This window comes from Neoarius graeffei, chromosome 26 (genome assembly GCF_027579695.1).
Source record: "Neoarius graeffei isolate fNeoGra1 chromosome 26, fNeoGra1.pri, whole genome shotgun sequence".
NCBI classification, from domain to species: domain Eukaryota; kingdom Metazoa; phylum Chordata; class Actinopteri; order Siluriformes; family Ariidae; genus Neoarius; species Neoarius graeffei.
The window spans coordinates 42,270,675-42,290,467 of record NC_083594.1 but is presented as its reverse complement, the minus strand read 5'-3'; the positions used below and the strand labels follow the sequence as shown (position 1 = coordinate 42,290,467).

The 19,793-nt window shown below is 42.0% G+C and overlaps 1 protein-coding gene across 3 annotated transcripts in view; it reads right to left on the bottom strand.

The window, feature by feature from the left end:
• Positions 1-19,793, bottom strand: part of srgap2 (SLIT-ROBO Rho GTPase activating protein 2) — a 285,919-nt gene that overhangs the window by 14,110 nt on the left and 252,016 nt on the right. For all 3 annotated transcript variants that reach the window (XM_060910660.1, XM_060910661.1, XM_060910662.1), the window contains 3 exons: positions 16,230-16,335; positions 12,319-12,543; positions 4,233-4,312 (listed from right to left, as the gene is read on the bottom strand). In XM_060910660.1, coding sequence (XP_060766643.1) covers positions 4,233-4,312; positions 12,319-12,543; positions 16,230-16,335 — 411 coding nt within the window. The remainder of the gene's footprint in view (positions 1-4,232; positions 4,313-12,318; positions 12,544-16,229; positions 16,336-19,793) is intronic.

Sequence of the window (19,793 nt, the reverse complement as noted above, 5' to 3'; positions counted from 1 at the left end):
ATTCAAGGCCGAGATCACGGTATTTCACCATACGGACTGACCTCTCATCTCATCTCATTATCTCTAGCCGCTTTATCCTGTTCTACAGGGTCGCAGGCAAGCTGGAGCCTATCCCAGCTGACTACGGGCGAAAGGCGGGGTACACCCTGGACAAGTCGCCAGGTCATCACAGGGCTGACACATAGACACAGACAACCATTCACACTCACATTCACACCTACGGTCAATTTAGAGTCACCAGTTAACCTAACCTGCATGTCTTTGGACTGTGGGGGAAACCGGAGCACCCGGAGGAAACCCACCCGGACACGGGGAGAACATGCAAACTCCGCACAGAAAGGCCCTCGTCAGGGCTCAAACCCGGACCTTCTTGCTGTGAGGCGACAGCGCTAACCACTACACCACCGTGCCGCCCCATGGACCGACCTTAAGCTGGTAAATAATATATTTATTTTTTTCTGTACCAAATTCTAGCAGAAAACGAGAGCGCCCGAAAGGGAAAACCGAGCCGAGACGCCATTTTGAATCCTCATTCACGGCTGTAATGCAAATTGCTTTCTCCTCGGTATACAAGTGCACTTCCATGGCAGAAAAAAAACTACATTTTGCCACCTATGTAGTCCCCTATTTATACAAATAAGAGTCATTCAGGATTCAGCCATGTTTTTGCTTGGTGTTAGCAAGTTACAGGTTTTAGCTTTCTCCTGAAATGTTTTATTCTATTTCTTCTTCCTCAGGGTAGTAAAACTTGCTTTCGCTGTGAAGACTGTCGTTATTGCTATCCATATTTCCTGAGAAATGCTGGCAAAAATGTATAAGATTTTTGATAATCTTATGAATAAATCTTATAAAAAAAAGATAAATGTTGACAAAAAATGCTACTATGTTTGTTGTTGTTGTGAACGAGCGAGTCGCCAGAGGTCCGTAACCGGGGTCCATAACTGGGGTCCGTACCGTAGGATACAGACCTGCTCGCCAGCCAATCAGAGCGCAGAGCGAAAAAAATAAAAGACGTTATGTTATACGCGAAGGAAAGGAAATGCAGGACCAAACTAATAAATATCGGCACTCAGCGAGCACCTCGGTGTGATCAGCTGTTCGTTTAGCGACAGAATGATGGAACTGTCAGTGCAGGGTCAAAGGTAAACCTGCGCATGCGCACACACACGGACTTCCTCTGTCTGCTTGACTGAGCTAAGCGAGCGATTTCATGCACGTTATTTGCTCGGGAATCCCTTCAAATTAAATAACTTCCCAGCCACAAAATGACCTGATATTTTGTGAGATATTACAGAAATAAACATATATCACAATGACCGAATTTCAGAGAGAACTAAATTTCACCGATTTTATGAAACCGAAAGGCCGTCTCGCTTTAAAGAATCTCATTTTAAGTTTTTACAGCTTTAAATGAAATTTAAAACTAAACAATAATTAAAAAAAACAATAATTTGATATATTATACAGATAAAGCAAAAGGAACAAAATGTGTTTTTAATCTGGACCTTACATTATTTTTGGGATCGTTCCACCATGCTGGTGCTAAAAGCAGAATTCTCATCTCTCCCATCCTTTAAAATTTTTTATTATGGCCCCTTTTACCCTTTTAAATTCCATGCATCTATGGGCGAGTCCAAACTTCATTCCCATTACGACATGAATTTCCTATTAGTTTCCATGCAGTTACTGATTCCTTCGTAACAGCTCCTGAATAAGATGCTGTAAGGAGAACGACTGAGTGATAAGTCAGGCGTTGGAAGTGGTTAAAATGATAGAGCCTATTAAAAAGCCTGTGCTTTGTGAATATAGTAAATGTGATGAACTGGAATAAGGTATAAAACCTGCAAACAGGATGAAAGCGTGTGTTCGGTCTAGTAGTAGGGTTGTTTTACAGTCAGGGTACGCAAGCTAAAAATCACATTTAACACTTATTATCTTCAATATCAAAAGGTTTGACTAAATAAACTTGGTTGTTTATTGTAGCCCTGTGATAGCTCTATTTACCATGCAAAAAAAAATTTGGTGATTACGTTATTTTTGGTGAATGTATGGCAATATTTAGCAAAATTACTCGTGTCATTTAGAAAAAGTGCTTTTTTGACCACAGGTAGCTCCAAAAGGGATGCACTTACAGCGGTCTCAAAAGTAGCCGGTCACCGGCGGCAAATCGCCGGCTATGGCTTGTTATGCCGCCGGCTATTGTCAGTCGAGTCACAAAATTTAATATTAAATATTTCTGACAGGGCGGCACGGTGGTGTAGTGGTTAGCGCTGTCGCCTCACAGCAAGAAGGTCCTGGGTTCGAGCCCCGGGGCCGGTGGGTTTCCTCCGGGTGCTCCGGTTTCCCCCACAGTCCAAAGACATGCAGGTTAGGTTAACTGGTGACTCTAAATTGACCGTAGGTGTGAATGTGAGTATGAATGGTTGTCTGTGTCTATGTGTCAGCCCTGTGATGACCTGGCGACTTGTCCAGGGTGTACCCCGCCTTTCGCCCGTAGTCAGCTGGGATAGGCTCCAGCTTGCCTGTGACCCTGTAGAAGGATAAAGCGGCTAGAGATAATGAGATGAGATGAGATATTTCTGACAAAAAAAGCAAAAAAAGTTGTGAACGTAAATTACATCCACTATGTCATGTATGTCCGTTGCCGCGTCAACTGTGTTTACGTCCTCGACACGAGTGCAGCCATTACTGCCGCCTGTGTTGCCAGATTGTGCGGTTTCCCGCCCAATTTGGGCGGTTTTAAGTGCATTTTGGCGGGTTTTGAACATATTTTGGGCTGTAAAACGTCAACAGTATCTGGCAACATATTTTTTTACTTAATACAAGAAATTAATGGATGCCAACGTTTTTGCCAAAATGGTATTTTATTTTCCATTGTTTAGGCAGCTTCAGCATCATACTGTGGGATTCTGTTCAAATTGTTTTTTTTTTCTTCCATGAAGCCTGAGCCATTTATTTTATTAGTTTATAATTATTGTTTAATTTAGTCTTCAGGAGAGACTGCCTGCACACAGTACTAGTATTAATAGTTTTTTTTCTTACATGAAAGCTGAGGCATTTATATTATATTTTAAGGTAACTTCATGTTGTGCTGTGAAGTTCTCTGCACTTTAACTTTTGAACCAACAGGAGCATTTGGATAAGTAAAGCCTATTTTTCTGCATTTTTGTAGTCCTGGTAATCTTTTATATTGGTAAAGTTGTTTATAGGACCATTTCTCAGTGTCTGTTTTTTTAATCAATAGTTTTTCAGTAATAACTTAATATTTAACATATCACTCAATTTTAAACAACCCCCGCGCCTCCCCCATAGTCTCCAAAATTTCTGTGGGAAACACTGGCGTGCGTAACAACGCTAATCAAGCTTAAGCTAGACGACCCGCCTCAAATACCAGTCCCGGGTAAATGTTGTCCCAATTTTAGATGGCCTGTTCCAAACCATCCCGCCCCATGAAAAATTCATACTTGCATCTCTATCTATCTATCTATCTATCTATCTATCTATCTATCTATCTATCTATCTATCTATCTATCTATCTATACTGTATATATCCCTGCACGCTTTGCGTGCATTATGTCTGCCGCTGGCAGACATTTTACCATTTTGCACCCTGCTGTAAATTATTTGTACCCTGCTATTCTCCCAAACTTTGAAGCCCCTGCACTTAAATCACTCTTTATACCATAAAACACATATTTCGTTCCATATCATTGGAAACGTAGTTAAGTTTTAATGTTGAATGCCAGTAAGTTTTCAGACTATTTTGATCAAATTAGTATGTAATTGTGTCAAAAAAAATGTCCTCTCCGAGACAGCTAATTTCTCAATATAAAATAACATATCTAAAACGATTATTTTCATCCTAAAACGTGGTCAAGATATTGGGACATAAATATTAGAGACGACTAACACAAAGCTTACAGCCTTATATTTAAAAGCACTATGGAAGTAGTGGATTCTGAATTGTCAAAAAAAAAAAAAAACATCCTCTCCGAGAATCACTTCATTTGTTTCTCCCAGCCCTGCTTAAAGCTACACTTAATCTTCTTTATCTTAGAGCAGATTACACAAAACTACCATACACACGTCAAAAAATTACCTGAAGTCTGTTCTTTAACTTGTCCTTCACTTAAAAACTGGTACAAGAACCAGTTTGAATCAATTTGAATTTTGGACCCCTGTGACACAAACTTTGTACCCTGATTGTAAAACAACCCAGTATTTAAACTCACCATCATCACTGTTGTGGGTGTCCGAGACAGTATCAGCTGCTGGTTCGTCCACTAGGGGGGGCTCACTGTGTGGACTGTCACTGAAAAACACATCGAGGCACAGGTTGAGAGGAACCTCAACTGAATGTACGCATCAGTAGACATTAGCAACCAGAGGTGGACAGTAACGAACAACATTTACTTGAGTACGGTACTTAAGTACACTTTGAGTATCTGTACTTTACTTGAATATTATTTTTTTGGCAACTTATGACTTGAACTTCACTACATTTGAAAGACAAATATCGTACTTTTCACTCCACTACATTTCTATCAAGGTCCTCGTTACTCGTTACCATGAAGCCGCTTTGAAAGTGGATGTTTTTTTTCTTTTTTTCTAAAACGTGATTGGTTTTTTCGCAGGTGACACCGAGACAGCCGATCAGTAATCACTAGGGTCACGTCATGTCCATCGACTGTATAAAATCAAGTTCAATCATTTCTCCACAGCATTAATTGAACACGATCAGTTGATGGCAGAATGGAAGGAGGCGGTTCTTCTGGGGAACGCACGCACTCATGGCCATACCTCGAACTCATGTTTCGGTTTTCTGAAAGGAATAAAGATTTGTTTCGTTTTAAAGGTTTGTTTTGTTTGCCAAAAACGAACCACATCACGGCCTACAAAAACTCGCCGTCCAACCTGCGGAAGCATATTGACGTATATAAACGTTTTATTCCAAGAGAAAGCTTGCAACGAAGTTGTCTGTGCTTTTAGAGCTAGCGATAACGTTGAAAACGTAGCTATGCAGTCTGGTTAGTCAAATGACTTTTTATGGATTTGCCCGCCAAGTTGCCGTAGCCTTGTCCACGGCTAACGTTTACACATGGCTAGTTAACTTGGACACTGTTAGTTAGCATGTAAAAACGGAGTTCCGTTAACATGAATAACGTTAACTTATCTGAAGTCCTTTCAGAAATATGTTTTAGCATAATCTTGCCAAATAAACAGAATGTAGAAATCTTTCTTTTCTAGTAGCGTTAGCTACCCAATATGATTTCGAGTTTGAAAAGAGTTTGCTAGCATGTCGGGTGGAGTTTCACATTAAACCACCATGATGCACAGCACGCGTTCATTTTGTGAATTCACATTTCTGTCTTTGGTAGCGGCGTTAGGTTTTGTAAGCGTTGTGGCAATAATACAACGATGTGTTGAGAGAAAATGCACTTTTAACACTTAAGTATTTTTAAAAGCAAGTACTTCAGTACTTTATCTTGAGTAAAAATTTGACTGGACGACTTTCACTTGTATCGGAGTAACATTTGACCAGTGGGATCTGTACTTTGACTTAAGTAATGTTCTACTTTGTCCACCTCTGTAAGCAACAATATAAACCAGCACAGTTAGACAGTACATCCACAGTCACATTGATAAAATCTCTAAACCAGATTAGTTTATGCTAACTGATACAGAAATTACTGATGCTGATCAGATGCTAAATGAGATAATCCATGCCAAGGAAACTCCCAGTGGGACATGGTGTAGAGCTTGGGAGTATCTTGAGACCTGGTTACTGTTTCTACTTTTCATCTCGTCTGCTGAGATACCGTACAAACAGCTTTGAAGTAAGATCTGAAACAGGACTTGGGTAAAGGAATCAAAAGCTGGGTCTGTCTGCATTTCTGACTCTAAGCAGCACCGACTTCTACAAGTCTGCAGGGAAACGTAACTGAATGGGATCTAAACTACACTCACCGGCCACTTTGATTCTAAGATTCCTGTTCTTAGCTGGCAGGACTGGAACCCAATATGGTCTTCTTCTGTCGCATGCTGAGATGCTTTTCTGCTCACCATGATTGTAAAGAGTTGCTATATCCTTCCTAGCAAAAAAAAAAAAAAACCCTCAAACCAATCTGGCTGTTTTCCTCTGACCTGTCTTATCAACAAGGCGTTTGTTTCCACCCACAGAACTGTCGCTTGCTCAACTTAGTGTTTTTTGTTTTTCGCACCATTCTGTGTCAACTCCAGGAGATCAGTGGTTTTTGAAATACTCAAACAAACCAGTCCATCTGGGTCAAACCGACACCCATGCCACAGTGAAAGAAAATCACGCTTTGAGATCACAATTTTTCCCGGTCCATGCCGTTGCCTTTTAATTGCTTAACTTGAATCAAATGCGTGGGGTCGTCTTCTACAGTCGTCTCCCAATAATTTTCCGTTCCTCCTGACTGGTGTAACTCAGTCAGGTTTGTGGGTCTCCTTGTTCAGACATGCTTTTTCAGTCCATAGATTTTCTTTTAAATTCAGGTCAAGGTTTTGTCGTGGCCACGCCGATACTTCCACTTTGTTGACTTGTAGCCATTTTGTTCCAGCTTTGGAGGTATGTTTACGACGATTTTCCTGCACGCAGACCCAGTTGTGACCAAGGCTGAACTTCCTCATAATGCCCTCTATTTTCTCTCCAAAACATCACTCACAGCATGATGCTGCCACCCCCATGCTTCACAGTTGGATGGTGTTCTTTGAATTCAGTGCCTGTTTCTTCCACACATAGGGCTGATGGTTTTTCAATCTCTCCAAAAGGCTGATGTAAATAAAGTAGATGCCCTAACTGACTTGCCAAAAAAAAAAGTGTATGGTCACATGAGTTGTTTGTAGTTGTGAACCAGTCCGTCTGGCTCAAACCAACACCCGCGCCACAGAGATCACAAGTTTTCCCATCCTGATGTTCAAAGTGAACATTAACTCATGCTCTTGATTTGTATCTACATGATTTGCTGCTGTCAAGGGATTGGCTGATTAGAGAACCGCATCAAACAGCAAGTGTCTGTCTGGGTGTTCGTAATAAAGTGGGCGGTGAGTGTATACGTGAACGTCGCAGAATGTTCTTGTTTTCTGACAGATATCGGAAACAAAATGCATCACGCATGACGTATACGCAATGCATCGCAGAAATGTTTGCAGATGATGGCAAACTTGTGCTGTCCTGAAATGTTTATATATTCAATATGGCTTTACCATTTGAGCTTCCATAGACGAGTCATGCAAAACAGTGCCATAATAATCATTTCCTTGCAGACTCCGTGGAGAGTTACCAGCGCTCGGCTGAGCAGACACAAAGTCTGATACCTGTTCTGTTTCCCTTTAGTCTAATGCCATATGATTTCCTAAGCAGAGAGCCAGGACTAATAAAGGCTGTGTTTCATAGGATGGGAGTGAGGCAGCGAGGGACGCTGGGAGTTGGAAGGATGAAGTGCTAATTGGGTATTTGGGATTATAGTGGAGCTCTTGGCAAAGCTCACATGCAATGGCCATTTGTTTGAAACGGCAGCAACTTAAGGAATCAACACTGGTGTGTGTGTGTGTGTGTGTGTGTGTGTGTGTGTGTGTGTGTGTGTGTGTGTGTGCAGGCAATGAAAAGACAGCCTTGCAGTACAAGACTCTTTTTGTTAAATATTTATTTCTGAAATTATATTATGGACTGTAGTATTGTGAATATTTTTTCCCCTTCTGACACAGCGACATTGACGATGTCTGTAAACTAAACACGAAAAAAAGACAGATCCCATTTGTGACCCATGGATCCACAAGTATTTTTAGTTACAGAAGTGCATTTTTTTTTTTTAAACATGAATTTCTGTCAGGAGACCAAACTGAAATGTTTCTTATGATTGTTCGCACAGGTACTAGAGCGGCGGCTACAATTATTGACAGTCCATAATTAATTATCGACACCTTTTCAGATTTACCCATTAAAAACAATTTTACAAAGGTGAGTTTCAGTTACAACAGTTATTATTGGTTAATCAATCAACCTGAAGACCCGCCTCGCCCTTTGATCTTGTCGTCTGATGACACAGCTCGTTACCTGAGATGGATTTTTTTTTTTTTTTACCACGATCAGTGAGGAAAACCCAGACGTTCTCAATCATTCATCGCAGGTAAGCATGGTGGAAAGATCATGGACATGTTCTTACTTCTCAAATTCACCGATATTTCATGATCTTCTTGTCGAAACCTGCTTTGTTTCTTACTCTTTCATTTGACAGTCGCCATTTTGTATCTAAACGCGCGTTTGAGAAGTCACGTGAGGTGTCGATAATAGTGATCACTTTCACCGGTGTCCACCATTATCGACACCCTGTGGAATTAAGTGACATTTACAACTGTTATGGATCCATCTTTGGGTAACACTGTTGAAGTAGATGAAGTACTTTTTAAAAAATAATAATAAAAGTGCTGCGATTTATTAATTATTTTTTTCTGATCCATAACAGAATCGAATGTTTATAGAGTATTTGGAATCCCGATTGCGATAAATAGAATTAGACCAGAATTAAATTCCTAGCATATATATATTTAAAAAAAATACATGCTTGAAATATTCAGATTTCTCAATTCTGTTCTGAAAATATTTTTTGCAGGTTTGTTGTAAATATCTACCACATATTACAATATCAGTAGATATTTTATATTTTGGTTCGAGGAATGACATGCGACCTTTGACCTGGATTTTCATCTGGTTACAATGTCAATCGCCTGTTGATATTTATTGGTAAACTACAAAACTAGAAATTAATACAAACAACAACAAATGATTAACAAAATGTGATCTACGGAAACACTTCGAAAGTGGGTAGAAAGTGGAACAAAAAGATTTTCTGACAGGTTCAACATTATCAGTTCATTTGTTTCCAAACATTCGAATTACTTCCTCATTTACGTAAGCACCGACATCCATATATTTACATAAAATATATTTTGTACTAAATATAAGTCTATGTAAAACAAATTTTAAATAAAAAAATATGTTTTGTTAACTTAATACCACATACTGATGATTTAAAAAAAATTTTTTTCTAAATAATCATTTGGGGGGGGGGGCGGCATGGTGGTGTAGTGGTTAGCGCTGTCGCCTCACAGCAAGAAGGTCCTGGGTTCGAGCCCCGGGGCCGGCGAGGGCCTTTCTGTGTGGAATTTGCATGTTCTCCCCGTGTCCGCGTGGGTTTCCTCCGGGTGCTCCGGTTTCCCCCACAGTCCAAAGACATGCAGGTTAGGTTAACTGGTGACTCTAAATTGACCGTAGGTGTGAATGTGAGTGTGAATGGTTGTCTGTGTCTATGTGTCAGCCCTGTGATGACCTGGCGACTTGTCCAGGGTGTACCCCGCCTTTCGCCCGTAGTCAGCTGGGATAGGCTCCAGCTTGCCTGCGACCCTGTAAAACAGGATAAAGCGGCTAGAGATAATGAGATGAGATGAGATAATCATTTGGGTGTCGATGATTGTGGAACAGTGTCGATAACTGTGGACAAAGGTGTCTAATTGTGGAACGGTGTCGTGTGATCTGATGCACTAAGTAATCGGGAATCAACTCATTTTTTTCCAGTGGAAATTTGAGTAATTATTCATGCACAATTTACGTACATATTGAAAGTCTTTTCTACTTTCGCAATGGCCAAAAGATCGTTAAGGTGTCGATAATTGTAGCTAGTAATCAAATATATAATGCACTGAGAGGCTCTGGTTGAAATTATTTATTCTCTGAGGTGACTGAGCGGCACAACCCCGAAGAAAATAGTACTATGCCGGTCAGCATAATTTAGACCGGTGCTTCTCAGTGCATGGTATATGATTTATATCCCTCATCAGAAAATTCCAAACTAAAACTCACTGGAGACAGCCAGTTTGTTGTTTACGTCGGCGCGACCTCCTACCTGCACATGTGCAATGTACCATGATCATGATACGTAGAGCTACGGTACACACACAGATATGCTCACGGAGCCACAGCTGTGACTCGAGTCAGCTGTATAGCTTGAAACAGCGACATCAGTTCATGGTATATCCAGGATATACCATGACTGACTCACACCATATCCTTTTTTTTTTTTTTTTGAGGTCACAAGATACATTGTTTTATCAAATGGTGGAACTATTTCATACATGTCAACCTATACGGAATGTCCGTATTTTATACGGATTTGATTCAATAAACATAGTATACGGGCGTATAAATAAAGTTATACGGATTCTTTAAAAAAAACTTCAATATTTATTTAGAGCTATAATCAATTCCCACGATGATAAGAGTGTATAATATTTACAAACGTACTGTACACCACAGACAGCCAGTAAAGAGTCTTATGAAATCGCGCGTTATCTTGTTGTAGCGAGACTTCGCTCCACTTCTGATCATGCGCACACCGCATTGCGAGAATCCCGCCAACCGGGAAGTCATAGACATATAAACATAGACGCCGCCTTCTGCGTAGAATCATACGTCATCCTCGCCGCCATATTGGATGGGGCAAAGTGGAGATTCTTCAGCCGTCTCTGGTACAGCGTCTAGACAGTAGCCGAGAATAAAGATGCCGCATTCATGTGCTGCGTTTAACTGTACCAACAGGTTTACCGTCCAAACGAGATCACATGGGATTACCTTTCACAGGTGAGACTGGAAAAACACTTTTCATTGTATTTGGTCATTATAACGTAATTTTACGAACAGATTTTCCTGACTTTGTGGCTAATATGAAGTCTCGTGCATAATAGCCGCTCGGTGAAACCTGTCTCCAAACAACGAAGTATTTCCTTCGTAACTACGCTGATAACACTTTGTGTTTTTGTCAAACATTGATGCTTTGTATTCATTCTGAAGGTTTATTGTTATTAATATTGAATAAAAAGTAACTGGGATATATCATTGTTAATTATCATTCAAATTTTAGGTAAATTATTTTAATTTGCATCTTATACGGATTTTATAAGGGAAATACAGATTTTGGAGGTTGGTTATACAGGTTTGATTGACCAAAGGTTGACATGTATGCTATTTTGTGTCACGAGACATCTTTGTCCCTGCACGGGAATTTTTTGATGTGGGATATAATAAATAATACAGTAAATAGCCCTATTCAACACCGAAACTGCAGTAATTCATATTATGCCAAGAACCGCTCGACTAAGTAAAGCGAAACGACATCCATCATGACTTTAAGACATGAAGTGTCTTGTAATGAATAAGAACGAAGAAAAAAAACATCAAATTTGAAAGTGTGTCCAAACTTTTGACGGGTACTGTATAGGTCAGGGTGATATAAATTTTTTTTGCTTCGGATACACTGAAATAATTCAGGAAGTCGGAACATCTGTGAAATATAACACAGGATATTGTCCCCGGGGTATACGGACTTTTCCACTCAAACGTAAACGCATGTGTGCGTGCGTGCGTGCGTCCGTGCCTTTCATCGCAAAGCTCGATGTAAAACGATCCTGCGGATTCCACAGCCAAAATTGTTCTTGTGCAAACAAAAGGCCCTGATTTTCATCTTAAAGCCCACTGTGCCTTTTAAAAGAACAAAATCTTGTTATTTGAGCCAAACACATTGCGACTTTGCATCAAGACAGACTGAGCAATAATGTGGTGCAGACTCTCTGGTCGGTTCCTGTAATTAGAATGGGAAATGTGAACGTGCATATTGAATGTTTCAAATCTGAATCACTCTCCTTCTGCTTGAGTGTCTTCACCTCATCGTCTTATAATCCTGACTCAGCACTCTGAGCCCCATTTCCTTCCACAACATACAGATGTTATAAAACAGCGAGTGTCCATGCCATTAAGGAAAGGACCTTCCTGAAGGGCATGTCAGCCAAGACGAATCTGGTCTCTATCTAAAACTTGGCCTCGGTAACCTTACTATAAGAGAGGGAAGTGACACAGGCGGAGGGTCATCTGGTGCATCTGTGTTTCTGGCTACGAAACTCACAGACCCACAGAGTGACTGAGTGTGTGATAAGTGTGATGGATAAGCAGGAATGGATATCTGGGATTTATCTTAGTAATGCATTCAGCTACTGTTTTCAATCATTTCACATTAAGCCACATTTATTTCAGGGATTAAGACTCATGCACACACGAATCCGGCGTTGAGTTTCTGGCTAGAAAATGGAGATTCGTCACTATGACAAAATATCGTATCGTAACTAGACAGACCCTACTTGCCATTCTATGAATCGCATGCCCTATAATTAAAAAGCATACTTTTTCAAGCCGGCACATGTCATAAAGCACGAGCCTGAAACGAAAGATCCAAAATCGGAGCTCACCAGTATTCTTCAGTGGCTCCTCCACGCTCATACACAGGGCCTTCAAGCTCACGTGGTCCAGGGAAGATGCTCTCATGGTGGATGATGATGGTCTTGATCAGCTCGTTCACATGGGCTTGGCAAGAGACCTGGTCATGACCCTCAGGTACAGACATGAGTGTTGGGCCGAAGCAGATGGCCAGGTTATAGGGGTCCATCATGTTGTCCTCGCTGTACTGGGACAAGCTGGAGAAAAACAAAAAACATGGGAGGCGGGATATGGTTTCTGAGTGAAAGAAAGTGTACCTCTATTCTGCAGCAAGCACAAAAAGAAATCTTCAAAGTAGACGGCGTTTCGATTTCATAAAATCGGTGACATTTAGTTCCCTCTGAAATTTGGTCATTGTGAGATGTTCATTTCTGTAATATCTCTAAATAAATAAATAAATAAATAAACAACCAACCCCAGGCGGGGCGGCACGGTGGTGTAGTGGTTAGCGCTGTCGCCTCACAGCAAGAAGGTCCTGGGTTCGAGCCCCGGGGCCGGCGAGGGCCTTTCTGTGCGGAGTTTGCATGCTCTCCCCGTGTCCGCGTGGGTTTCCTCCGGGTGCTCCGGTTTCCCCCACAGTCCAAAGACATGCAGGTTAGGTTAACTGGTGACTCTAAATTGACCGTAGGTGTGAATGTGAGTGTGAATGGTTGTCTGTGTCTATGTGTCAGCCCTGTGATGACCTGGCGACTTGTCCAGGGTGTACCCCGCCTTTCGCCCGTAGTCAGCTGGGATAGGCTCCAGCTTGCCTGCGACCCTGTAGAAGGATAAAGCGGCTAGAGATGATGAGATGAGATGAGATTCCCGAGCAAATTATGTGCATGAAATCGCAGGTTTACCTTTGAGCGTACACTGACAGTTCCATCATTCCGTCGCTAAACGAACAGCTGATCACACCGAGGTGCTCGCTGAGCGCCGATATTTATTAGTTTGGTCCTGCGTTTCCTTTCCTTCGTATAGAACATAACGTCTTCTCGCTTTCTTTCCATTACTGGAGTCGGGCTTTCACGTTTCATTCGCACACTCACGTCCTCCATTTTTCTCTCCTGTTTCAAATTTGTATCCCACAATGCCTTGTGCGAACAGGGAAAGCCCACCACGTCATGCATGACGTAGTATCTGGAACTGGATCATGGTGAAGCAGGAAAAAATAGCGGCGAATTTAGGGTCACGTGACTCTAGATGAATTAATTGTTGGGTGGAAAAAAAAATAATAATAATAATAAAATTGGAAGTCCGTGATTCGAATTCAGTAGCTTTTGGTCCACTGAACAAAAATAACCAGGTGTTGGGGAAAATTCTTTTTATGACCTACACTTGAAAAATCTGAAAGGCAGTATAACAATAAATAAATTAATAAATAGGACTACATACTGGGGCGGCACGGTGGTGTAGTGGTTAGCGCTGTCGCCTCACAGCAAGAAGGTCCGGGTTCGAGCCCCGGGGCCGGCGAGGGCCTTTCTGTGCGGAGTTTGCATGTTCTCCCCGTGTCCACGTGGGTTTCCTCCGGGTGCTCCGGTTTCCCCCACAGTCCAAAGACATGCAGGTTAGGTTAACTGGTGACTCTAAATTGACCGTAGGTGTGAATGTGAGTGTGAATGGTTGTCTGTGTCTATGTGTCAGCCCTGTGATGACCTGGCGACTTGTCCAGGGTGTACCCCGCCTTTCGCCCGTAGTCAGCTGGGATAGGCTCCAGCTTGCCTGCGACCCTGTAGAACAGGATAAAGCGGCTAGAGATAATGAGATGAGATGAGATGAGATGAGATGAGACTACATACTGAAAATAGATTTTTATACTCAGTAAAAAAAAAAGGAATAAAAGAGAGAATGGATGGATGGATGGAGCATCCCAAAGTATTTCTGGCTGGTGCTCTATTGACGACATCTTACACTTTTGCTCGTTTTCAAATGACTTGTGTTGAATCCACTTTTGTTCTTTTCGCATGATATTTGAGAAATTGTGTTAAAATTTACAAAACCTTGTCATTGTCACAGAATTTCAATTCATGTATACAGTAAATCAGCACATATCCCAGATTTAAAAAAAGAAAAGAAGTACACTTTTTCAACCACTTAACCTTGTCTATGAAAGTTCATTAGGCCTGAGGCAGAGACGACGCTGTGTGATTCTCCTTGGGGAAATTACACTCGTTTAGCACATTTCTCCTTGCCCCACAGTGCACTATGGTGTTATCATGATCTGTGACGAGACCATGAGTCAGACAGAACTGTAGTGAATCAGACACACAGGGAGGAGGTGGCTAGGGTGCTGGGGTCAAACAAATCCATATGGACGAGCGCGGGTCAGGATTTATGAGCGGTACTACCAGTTCACAGGGATCCGGTTACTTTTCTTCCTTTTTTTTTTATCCTTTCCAATTTTTTTTCAGTCCCATAATTGGGCACTTTTTAGGGCGAGACCATATGTTTGGAAGTGATTAGAACCAAAGGACTGATTAGACTGCATACCGTATACTTAAAAGCACGTGCATACGTTATGTACACTCACAAACCACACAGTTCAAGACTGGATCAACCTCACCAATCCTCAACGGAGCAGAACCTGGACTAAGAACCTGTATCATCCCATCTGCCTCAAGGTACGGCATGTTGGGAGATGATCCTGAGATGCTTTTCTGCTCACCACGGTTGTAAAGAGTGGTTTTTGAGTCAAATGCAGACTTCCTGTCAGCTCAAACTAGTCTGGCCTTTCCCTTCTGAGCTCTCTCATCAACAAGGCATTTCCACCCACTCACTGGATGGTTTTGTGTTCCGCGCCATTCTGTGGCGCACGGGCAGCGGTTCTGCAGGCGGATTTTATGCATGAATGAGCCGGGGTACAGGTGCTCCTAATAAAGTGGTCACCGAGTTGATGGTTTCAGTATGGATAATTAGCCCGAATGGCTGTGTGTGTGTGCTAGGAATGAAACCGAATACAAATTCATTGTTCTTGAACGAATACACACTGTTCTAAAGAAACAAATAGGACGCGCAATGATCAGTTCTTTATTTCTTCAGATATTTCGAGTACTGTATTTGAATTTAATCTGGTTTCTTGTGCATTTTTATGCGGCAACCTTCTCACCTTGTCAAACATTGGGGTTGTGTTTATACTTAAACCACCTCATCGTGGCGTTAATTATACAAAAGCAGGTACGTCTCAAAAGATCCAGCTTAATACAGTCATCCTGGCACTGGACTGTTATAGTCGAGCAAACAGAGGATTCTTTCAGCTAGGAACTAGCAGCCTGAAAGCAACACCATACCTCTATCCCTTTATCCCACACACTGGCTATGATATCAAACCTGGAGCGGCTTTTGTCAATGAGTGAAACCACACACACACACACACACACACACACACACACACGCCATGAGCTGGAGCAAACGCTAAACCATATCATGAGTTTTCAAAAAGACCACAATGACAAATCCCGAAAGGAGAAAAGCAGGGGACAGGAATGGAAACATTACAAAGAACTAATGTTGGCACTTTGACTCCGGCTCGGACCTGGATTGCGTCAAAAGAACCAAAAAAGAACCAAAAAACAAAACAGTATACCTTATAATAAAAGTGCTTGGTAAGAACACAGAACACATAGGTTTAGTGTTATAAAAGCGAAGCTAAGATTAGCTATGGTCTACCAAGCAAAAGCTCACAGGTTTAACAATCCCAGTGGAGTCCCAGTCGGCTCTAGCTTCGCCTCGAAATCACAAATTAACCGCAGACATGAATGGTGACCTCATTTGCCAAATCTCCCTGCAGCCCTCCCAGCTTTTGAACCTGGCCCATATGTATAAAACATCTGCGACAGTGCTGATCTAGGATCAGCTCCAACTAACCACAAGCGAGACCTGATCGCAAATCAGTGAAAGCACTTACTGGTTGAGGAACGCAAACAGGTATCGCATGATGACCAGGGTGTTGCTGGGAAGAGACAGAAGGACCTTGCGGATGTGGGCAGCTCGATCCTGGAGATTCTCCATGGCTGCAGGGACACAATCAGGACAGTCTTTATTTATTTATTTATTTATTTTTACAGCACTGATAAGAGACAGTGCCAATATTTATGCACATCACTATTGAATTATTTTCCAAACAAAATCAAACGAGCAGTGTGTCGCATATCTGGCGTACGGTATGTAACAGAGCAGTCAAAGGTGTGAACATAAGAAATCGATCGATGAAGGAAAATAATGAATAATTATAAGTTAGTAAGAAAATAAACTAACGATGTAAACTAATTAAAGCCATTTTGGTAGTGCAACCTTTGCGTTGATGCCAAATCAAATTTCAACATGCGGTTTCCAGGACACGTTGACTAGCCTTGGTCTTTAATTAGCGTTAATGTTACTTAGCGTGTAGCCTGTATTAAAGTAGCGGCTCCTGATCCTGGTTGAAGTTAGTCGCTAATTCCTGCAGTTGATCAAATCGGTGTTGTTTTGAGCCAATGAATTGCATTCCTGCTGAAAAACAAGCATTGGAGAGCGAAAACATTTCCTACAAATAGTGTTGCAAGCAGGGACACATCATAAACAATGGAGAAACCATTATTGCCATGGCGATTATTAATTTCTCCTCCGTTGTACTTGTTTGAGTGGAACCGAAATTCACACGACTTTGTTCTCTAGTATTCTCTTGAGCAGAGAACTTCTAAAAATTCGATTGGTTGCAGCCGAACCACGTTATTGCTCATTACCATAAAGCTGCTTGGGCTTCAACTTTATTCTGACACCTCCACCGCCGAAGACGTACCACGCCACCAATGGTCATGTCGCTGGCTCACATAGAAAGTGAACTACCTCCAGTTGCTTTGGAAGCCATGGCTTCATGGTTAGAGAAGCAGCTTTGGGACCAAAAGGTCACCGGGTCAATTCCCTGGACCAGCAGGAATGGCTGAAGTGCCCTTAAAGGAACAGTCCACCGTACTTCCATAATGAAATATGCTCTTATCTGAATTGAGACGAGCTGCTCCGTACCTCTCCGAGCTTTGCGCGACCTCCCAGTCAGTCAGACGCAGTCAGACACGCTGTCACTCCTGTTAGCAATGTAGCTAGGCTCAGCATGGCCAATGGTATTTTTTGGGGCTGTAGTTAGATGCGACCAAACTCTTCCACGTTTTTCCTGTTTACACAGGTTTATATGACCAGTGACATGAAACAAGTTCAGTTACACAAATTGAAACGTAGCGATTTTCTATGCTATGGAAAGTCCACACTATAATGACAGGCGTACTAACACCTTCTGCGCGCTTCGGCAGCGCATTGATACGGAGCTCCGAGAGGTGAAGGTATCAATGTGCTGCCGAAGCGCGCAGAAGGTGTTAGTACGCCTGTCATTATAGTGCGGACTTTCCATAGCATAGAAAATCGCTACGTTTCAATTTGTGTAACTGAACTTGTTTCATATCACTGGTCATATAAACCTATGTAAACAGGAAAAACGCGGAAGAGTTTGGTCGCATCTAACTACAGCCCCAAAAAATACCATTGGCCATGCTGAGCCTAGCTACATTGCTAACAGGAGTGACAGCGCGTCTGACTGCGTCTGACTGACTGGGAGGTCGCGCAAAGCTCGGAGAGGTACGGAGCAGCTCGTCTCAATTCAGATAAGAGCATATTTCATTATGGAAGTACGGTGGACTGTTCCTTTAAGCAAGGCGCCAAACCCCCAACTGCTCCTCAGGCTGCTCTGGATATGTTGTAGGTCGCTCTGGATAACAGCGTCTGCTAAATGCCTGTAATGCAATGCAGTTCTTTGACGCTTTCTTTGCGTTTAGTCTGAACACACCATAAGAGGAAAACAGATTTAGGACTGATGGAGTTTTCGCTTTTTTTTTGTTCAGCCTGTAGGGCATTCATTGTTCTCTATTTTAGTGAGAAGCTAGTGAGTCAGGTGTATCATTGCCCAGCTGAAACATTGTTAATGACCTCAGAGAGAGCTGGCTAGTGACGAACAAAGTATACAGTACTGTGCATAAGGCACATGTAAAGAAATGCTGTCGACCAAAAATGTCTTTAAAATAAGAAAATGAAACGTTTCAACGTTAAAAACAATACGATAAACAGTAATCAGTAAGCCGTAATAAGTGAAGCAAAGTCAATATTTGGTGTGAGAAGGAGTCGGCCCTTTACTTAAAAAAAAAATAGTAGTCTGAGGTCCAATGAGTGCAGTTTTATAAGGAAATGAGCTGGAGGTTTTACTGAGCATCTTGCAGAACCAGCCACAGTTCTTCTGGACACTTAAGGCCTCTGCATGCTCTTGCGACAAGGCTTTCGCAGATAGCTTTTCGCAGACAGTTGTAATTTATTGTTGAGCGGGGATAATAGGCGTGCGCGATGTTATTCACTGGCACAACGCAAGGGGGCGCGAAGTCGCTAGGAGTAGTTGGTGGGTGTGGTTAGTGGAGTGTTTATCCTCCGGTTACTTATAATGACTAGAACTTTTTTTTTTTATAATGACTAGAACTGGAGTCGTACAGATGTACGTACTTCCTCAATCAACCGCTCTTCGTGCTGCTCCATCTTCGCTCGTGTTTTTAAAAATGCCGGTCGTGAAAACAAACCAAACCGGGAAAGTAGGGAAGCGGAAGTGCGTGTACAGTGGATGTAGAGTGGACCAATCAGAGCCCTCTCGTCTGCGATGCTGTCTGCGAGGCTTCTGCGGTGGTCACAATTTTTGGGAGGTGCGCGCAGAGCGTCTGCGAAGGTGGGGGGGCTACACAGACATTGTCTGCGACGCTATCTGCGAGGACTGGGTTGTCAGCATAAATTGGCCTTTAGTCACACTCGCTTCTTAATTTTGCACCAAAACCCAATAGGCTTCATTAAGTGCTCTCTTATGTCATACAGTGGATATAAAAAGTGTACACACCCCGTTAAAATGATAGGTTTTTTATGATGTAAAAAAACCGAGACCACGATAAATAATTTCAAAACTTTCCCCACCTTTAATGTGACCTATAACCTGTACAATTCAACTGAAAAGTAAACAAATCTGTTGAGGGGGGACATTAAAAAAAAAACAAAAACCATACAATAAGCTGGTTGCACAAGTGTGCAGACCCTTAAAGTGCATATCCTGGACCAATTTCATTTTTTTAACATGAAAGAACGTCCCTTTACACACTCATCCAAAAGGGTAATTTTGCACAAGGCCATCTGTCTACAGCAGAAAAAAATAAAACACATCTGGAAAAATCCCAAGGGAGTCTGGAGCCAGATTCATGACGTCACCTGCGGAAGCGCCAGCAGGCTGCGCGAGCTTGCACGGTTTCAGTGCACAGCCTGTGTAGACCAAGTTTAGCAGCGAGCGATTTTGCATTGAAATATGGAATTGTCACCTGAGCGCAATGTTACTTCACCTTTGGATGAAGAATACCGGTATAATGAGATGTCAGAATTGGGGCTTCATGTGTTTGGATTTGATGATGATTCAAGCAGTGAA